The sequence below is a fragment of the Plasmodium reichenowi genome, chromosome 8 (genome assembly GCF_001601855.1).
Source record: "Plasmodium reichenowi strain SY57 chromosome 8, whole genome shotgun sequence".
Taxonomy (NCBI): Eukaryota; Apicomplexa; class Aconoidasida; order Haemosporida; family Plasmodiidae; genus Plasmodium; species Plasmodium reichenowi.
Window position 1 is genome coordinate 573813 of NC_033653.1, and position 7655 is coordinate 581467.

The 7655-nt window shown below is 19.0% G+C and overlaps 3 protein-coding genes across 3 annotated transcripts; 2 read left to right on the top strand and 1 right to left on the bottom strand.

Moving 5' to 3' along the window:
- Positions 1-2207: 2207 nt before the first annotated feature.
- Positions 2208-4208, top strand: PRSY57_0815200 (lipoamide dehydrogenase; the record flags this gene model as incomplete). Its single annotated transcript, XM_012907091.2, has 1 exon — positions 2208-4208. The coding sequence occupies one exon, from the start codon at positions 2208-2210 to the stop codon at positions 4206-4208; it is 2001 nt and encodes a 666-aa protein (XP_012762545.2).
- A 543-nt stretch (positions 4209-4751) lies between these two features.
- PRSY57_0815300 (nucleolar preribosomal assembly protein, putative) lies at positions 4752-6215 on the bottom strand (the record flags this gene model as incomplete). The annotated part of the gene is made up of 1 exon (XM_012907092.2): positions 4752-6215. One exon carries the CDS (start codon positions 6213-6215, stop codon positions 4752-4754), a length of 1464 nt encoding a protein of 487 aa, XP_012762546.2.
- Positions 6216-7306: 1091 nt separating this feature from the next.
- Positions 7307-7624, top strand: PRSY57_0815400 (flavoprotein, putative; the record flags this gene model as incomplete). Its single annotated transcript, XM_020114721.1, has 1 exon — positions 7307-7624. A coding segment is annotated over one exon (318 nt), but the record flags the coding sequence as incomplete, so codon positions are not given.
- Positions 7625-7655: the final 31 nt, after the last annotated feature.

Genomic DNA, 7655 nt, shown 5'->3' on the forward strand with positions numbered 1-7655 from the left:
TTTTTTTTTTTTTTTTTTTTTTTGTATTTTTGCAAAAAAGTCCTATCTTTCCAAAGGCTTGCACATCAAAGCACTTTTTGAAACTTATGAAAAACGAAAAAAATAAATTAAAATAATTTATATAATATATATGTTATATATACATATATATATATATATAATAAATAATTAAAATGAGGAATAAAAAAAGAAATATTTAATACAGTTCATTATAAGTGGAAAAAAAAAAAAAAAAATAAAACATATATATATATATATATATATATATGTAGTTAAAATGGAAATTAAGAAATAAAATATTTATGAATAAAGGCAAAATTTTAAAAGATAAAAATGTTAATATAGTATTATATATATATATATATATATATATATATATATATATTCAATAAAAAATATAACTTATTTTATTTCATTTCATTTTTATATTATTTATTTATTTTATTTTTTTTTTTTTGTTGCCTTTCATTTTTTATACAGCTAAAATTAATATAATATTTTTATATTATATATAAAAATTAAATATGTCGTGTATATATATATATATAATACATTTCCTCTCATTCTTTTATTTTATATATATTTTTCAAGAGCAAAGTTCTGTTATTTAATTAATCTTTATGATCCTCATTTCTTTTAATATCATATATATAATATAAATATATATATATATATATATATATATATATATATATATAATATAACATAACATAATATATGTCCTCTAATAGTTAAATGTGATACATAGAAATGAAAAAAATAAAAATATATATATTAAATATATATATATATATAATGTATATAAGGTAATACATTTTTTTTATACGCACACGTCATACTTTTAAAAAAAAAAAATAAATATATATATATATATATATATATATATATTTATATATACGTATATTATCAATTAACTAAAAAGTGTAACATTTTTTCAAAAAAAGATTTTTTGTAAGATTATTAAATAAAAATGGAAATTAAAGGATAATTTTTTTTGCTTTTTTTTTTTTTTTTTTATATATAAATCTTTTATAATATAAATATATGTATATATATATATATATATATATATATATATATATATATTTATTTATTTAATGCCTTTTATTTAATTTTTTAATTACATATGTATTCATATTTTTATTACAGTATCATTTTAAAATTACTTCTTTTAAAAAAACATTGATATCTTATTATTCAACATGATATATTTTATAAAATTTTACAAGTTATAATATTCCTAATTAAAATAATTATAAAAATTTATATGAATTATCATATTTTTTTTCACTATTCATTCAAAAAAAAAAAATAAATAATAAATCAAACTATAGATATATTTTCAATCTAGATTAAAAAAATATACACATATATATAACCCACACAAAAAAAAAAAAAAAAAAAAGAAACAATAATATGTAAATTAATAGCCCTTTTTTTGTTTCTTACTTTCTTAAAATTCTTATTGTCATTCAACATAAAATATATATATAGAAGCAAATTATGTACACAATATGGAAATCAATTTTTTTTCTTATAATTAAAATGAATAAAAACATGTGACGTATTTATATATATGTATATTTTAACACATGCTGGTTATTTGATATTTCCTCTGTAATAAATCTCCTTTTTAATCTATAATTTTTTATTTTCTTTTCATTATATGTATTAAGGTAGTTATGTTTGTATTTTTAATTATCATAATTTCTTAAAAAAAAATATAAATATGTATTTATGTAAATACAATCATGTTGTATTCCTATACACATATATATATATATATATATAAAGTTATAATATTCGTCGCTACTTTTTAACAAAATATATTTTTAAAAAAAAAATAAAATAAAATAAAAAAATTTATCTTGTATATAATGTTGTGCTCTATAAGATTGAAATATTTATTTTTTTCTCTTCTTTAGTCTTGTTAGCATGTGTATTTCAATATAATATATATATTTTATTTTATTTCCTTTTGTATTTTTTAATTAAAAATAAAATAATAATAACAAAACAATTAAACCATCCATTCCAGGTATATGACATCCATATATATATATATATATATATATATATGTTGTGCATATTTTATTGTCATTAAAAAAATTATAACAAATAAATAATAATAAAAAAAAAAAAAAAAAAAAAAAAAAAAAAAAAAAAAAAAAAAAAAGGAATAAAAATATTTGAAACTTATCTCTCAAATGGTCATAAGGCAAAATATTAAACATATCTTTAAGCTTAACGTAGTTACTCTAATTTGGTTATCTTATCTTTTTCTTCTTAAACCATATGGAACTTTGAAAAATATGATGGTGTGTAATGCCGTCCTTCTTCCATTTAAGGAAAAAAATAAAGGCATAAATAATTTTTTGTATATTAACCCAAAGAATATTATTTTGAATAAAATAAAAAAAGATGTCATAAAACTAGAAAAAGATAATATCATTCTCTCCCAACACAATAGAAAAAGAGATATCTATATTAAAAAACAAAAACGAAAAGAAAAAAACGCGAATAATTTTACATTTATGTTAAAAGGAAGTACACAAAATATTATGAACATCAATGAAAAAGAATATGATCTTGCTATAATCGGTTGTGGTGTTGGAGGACATGCGGCTGCAATTAATGCTATGGAAAGAAATTTAAAAGTCATTATATTTGCAGGGGATGAAAATTGTATTGGAGGAACATGTGTTAATGTTGGCTGTATACCAAGCAAAGCGCTATTATACGCTACAAATAAATATAGAGAATTAAAAAATTTAGATAAATTATATTATTATGGTATCCATAGCAATATTTTTCAAAATAATAAAAATACAGAAATTGAAAATAATCAACTCGTTTCAAACAGCTTCCAAATTAATATTACGAAATTGAAAGAATACACACAAAGTGTTATTGACAAATTAAGAAATGGAATTTCACATGGATTTAAAACATTAAAATTTAATAAAAATTCTGAACATGTTCAGGTAATTTATGAACATGGTCAGCTATTAGATAAAAATACTATAAAAAGTAAAAAAAGTGGTAATACATATAAAGTAAAAAATATCATTATAGCAACAGGATCTGTACCTAATATTCCAAACAACGTTGAGATAGATGACAAGAGTGTTTTTACAAGTGATATGGCAGTAAAATTAGTTGGTTTAAAAAATTATATGAGTATAATTGGTATGGGAATAATTGGTTTAGAATTTGCCGATATATATACAGCCTTAGGTTCAGAAATAACATTTTTGGAATATTCTTCTGAATTATTACCAATAATTGATAATGATGTTGCAAAATATTTTGAAAGGGTATTTTTAAAAAATAAACCTGTAAATTACCATTTAAATACAGAGGTCAAATATATAAAGGCTTCTAAAAATAATAATCCGGTTATTATTGGATATTCACATAGAATTGGCAATGATGATAATGAAAAAAAAAATATGACAGACGTTAAAGAATTATATGTTGATAGTTGTTTAGTTGCTACTGGACGAAAGCCAAATACACAAAACTTAGGTTTGGAAAAAATAAAAATACAAATGAATAGAGGATATGTTTCAGTAAATGACAATTTACAAGTAAAAATGGAAAATAATGAAATTTATGATAATATATTTTGTATAGGAGATGCAAATGGAAAACAAATGTTAGCACATACAGCATCATATCAAGCATTAAAAGTCATTGATTTTATTGAAAAGAAAGAAAGAAATAATGTAAACATAAATGTTGAAAATAATTTGAGTAAACCCATATTATATAAAAATATACCTTCTGTTTGTTATACAAATCCTGAATTAGCTTTTATCGGATTAACAGAAAAAGAAGCAAAAGTATTATATCCAGATAACGTCGGTGTGGAAATTTCATATTATAAATCAAATTCAAAAATATTGTGTGAAAATAATATTTCCTTAAATAATAATATAAAAAATAATTCATATAATAAAGGACAATATAACATAAATGATAATACAAATGGTATGGTAAAAATAATATATAAAGAAGACACAAAGGAAATATTAGGAATGTTCATAGTTGGAAATTATGCTTCCGTTTTAATTCATGAAGCAGTATTGGCAATTAATCTGAAATTATCAGCATTTGATTTGGCATATATGGTCCATTCTCATCCAACAGTAAGTGAAGTTCTGGATACTGCTTTTAAATCTATATCAAAAATAAGAACTCACTAATTGAGAGATTATTTTAAGCATTTAATATTTATGTTTCATTGTTACCTGACTTGTTCAGGAAATTTATATATACATGAATATATAATACCCAAATATATATATATATATATATATATATATATATATATATATATATATATATATATATATATACATACATATATTTATTTTTTTTACATTTGTATATTTAAACTTATAAATCAATATGTTAAAATATAAGAAACATTCTATATTTTACTATAACTTTAACATGTCAAAATATATATATATATATATATATATTATAAAATAAAATTGATAATACTAAAAATATAATAAAAAAAATTAAAAAAAAATATATATATGTATATATTATATATATATAACGCATACAAAACAAAGAGAATAAACTTTTTTTTTTTTTTTCTTTTTTTTTTTTTTTTTTTTAATATTAAAATATATAAAACACTTTAAATTTAAAAAAAAAAAAAAAAAAAAAGTTAACAAATATTATGCATTATATAAAATATATATTAAATATATTACATATAATTGATTAAAATATCATATATTGCATGGTTTAAATATGTTAAAATTTTCACTGGAGGTTGATACTACGAGACCTGGGTAATGTGGATGAAATTTAGCGTCAGTAATAAATTTTTGGTTTAAATGTTCAAAGAGCAATTGATCAGGATATTGTGAATCCGTGAATTCTAATGATTCAGTTTCTACTGATAAATCCCATATAGAAATAGAATTATCTAGACTTGATGCTAATAATACATAAGTATCTTTAAAATTCCATGAGATGGAAGAAATAGGTTGTTTATGAAAAATTAATTGAGCTACAGCATTGTTTGTATTTCTAATATCCCAAACCTTTATAATATTATCATCTCCTCCTGAAGCTAATAAGAATTCTGTATTTTCATTCCAAGCTATAACATTAACATCATTTGTATGTGCATTTTCTATATGTATATTTTTGTTTGTACTATTAGCATTTATATTTCGTATATCTAAAATACTAATACTTTTATCACATGAACACATTGCAAAAACATTTCCCAATCCATTACCTTTTTTACACCATTGAATATCTTCAATGCTACATTTTTGTTTATTTTGATTATATTTATTAATATTATTATTATTATTGTCATTCGTTGTATACATATTTTTTAAATTTAATAATTCATAGTTCCACTTTCCTGAATTATTAGGTAACCATAAATAAATATTTCCATCATTATCACCTGTTAATAATTGTGCTGCATGTACTGGATTCCAATCTAAACTAAAACCTTCAGTTGTGTGCTTTTCAAAAACATGTAAAGGTTTTTTTTCAATTTGTTCATTAAATGGACGAACTTCTAAATTTTTAATTTCATCTGAAATGTCATATATATATATATTACTATCATCACACCAAGTAGCAACTAGCGAATTAATTTTTTTACAAATTTTTGTTCTATTTATGGATCCATATTTATGTTTAATGGCCTTACATATAACACTGCTTTTTTTGTGTGTATGTGTATCTTCATTTTTCTGTAGTTTTTCTTTTAATTTGTCATTATTATTATTATTATTATTATTTAATTTATTATTAACATTATTTTCTTTCTTTTTTTCTATTCCATTATTTATATTACCATTTATAGTATCATCATTTTCCTCATCTATATCAACATCAAAATCACTACTATCATTATCTTCAGAATTGTCGCTAGAACCTTCTTCATCATCTACATTTTTTAACTTATTTAAATTGGACCATTTAATTACATAAATCTGATTTAGTTCTCTTTTGTTCGCTTGTGTACCTGCAACACAACAAACTTCTAAGGGATAATTTAATATACCGCTATCTATATTTTCTTTCCTTCTTTTTTTTTCTTCTTCTGATAACGCATCAGGTTTTGGTTGTTCTAAAATATAATCAAATGATAAGCACGGCCATGGGGTTAATGGACTGAAGAGCATATCATAAGCATTTTCATCTACCTCTAGTTCTTCATTCATTTCTTATTATAGTACTAACATATATGTATGCAACATGAGATATTCAACAATACGTTCTTTGATATAATGTTATAAATATTATAACAAGTATGAATTAATTATTTAGAAATCATCAAAATATATATATATATATATATATATATATATATATATGTACAAATGAAATGTCGATATATATGTAAGATAATTTTTTAATTAAAACAATAAATAAATAAATATATATATATATATATATATATATATATATATTTTTTAATGCTGTTAAATAAGATGTTGATATTTAATTAAAATAAATAAAAAAAAAAATTATAATAAATATACAAAAAAGCTATATAAACACAGTTTCTCTTTTTTTTTTTTTTTTTTTTAATTCCTTTTTCTTTATCCTTATTTATTTTAAAAATGATATTAATATAAAAAAAGTATTGTATAAAAAATAAATCAAAAAAATTATATTATAATTAAGAATATAATACATATAATTATATATATATATAATATAATATAATAATAATAATAAATTATTAAAGAATTTTATGATATATAAATAATACCTTTGTGCTTCATGGTATTAGAAATCTTAAAAAAAAAAAAAAAAAAAAAATTTATAAAAATAAATATATTTATAAAAATACCGTTATTTTCTTTTAACACAATAAGGGGAAAAAAAAATAATAAATTGTATTTTTTTGGAATTCCTGTTTTAATATAATCTATATATTTTAATAGAAAGAAATATATAAATAGATATACCTATATAAATATTATACATATATATAAGTTATTCTTATATATATATATATATATATATATATATATATGTACAACATATATATGTTTTTTTTTTTTTTTTTGAAATATTTTCATCATTTTTGTAATTTTGTCCTAATTTTTAATGATAAAATATTCAAAAATAATAATATAAAAAAATATTATATATATATATATATATGTGTCCCTGATGAATGATATTTATTACAATAAATATATTATATTTTATATTTGGAACTAAATATTTGGTATATATTTATTATATATATATATTTTTTTTTATATATTATTTTCTTATAATTCACTAAAAATATATAATTATGAATATTTTATTTGGTATCAGTGGGAGTATAGCAGCAATTAAAACGAATGAAATTGTTGAGAAATTAAAAGATGAGTGTAAATTAAATAATATACTAATCGATATTAGATTTGTTGCAACGAATATTGCTTACGAAAAATTTTTAAAAGATTTTAATAACAAGGTTTATTTAGATAAAGATGAATGGTTATGGGAAAAAAGAGGAGATGATATTTTACATATAGAATTAAGAAAATGGGCTGACATATTTATCTTATGTCCATTAGATGCTAATACGTTGGCAAGTATATCAAACGGCCTCTGTCCAAACCTTTTAGTTAACAAATTAAAAAAAAAAAAAAAAAAAA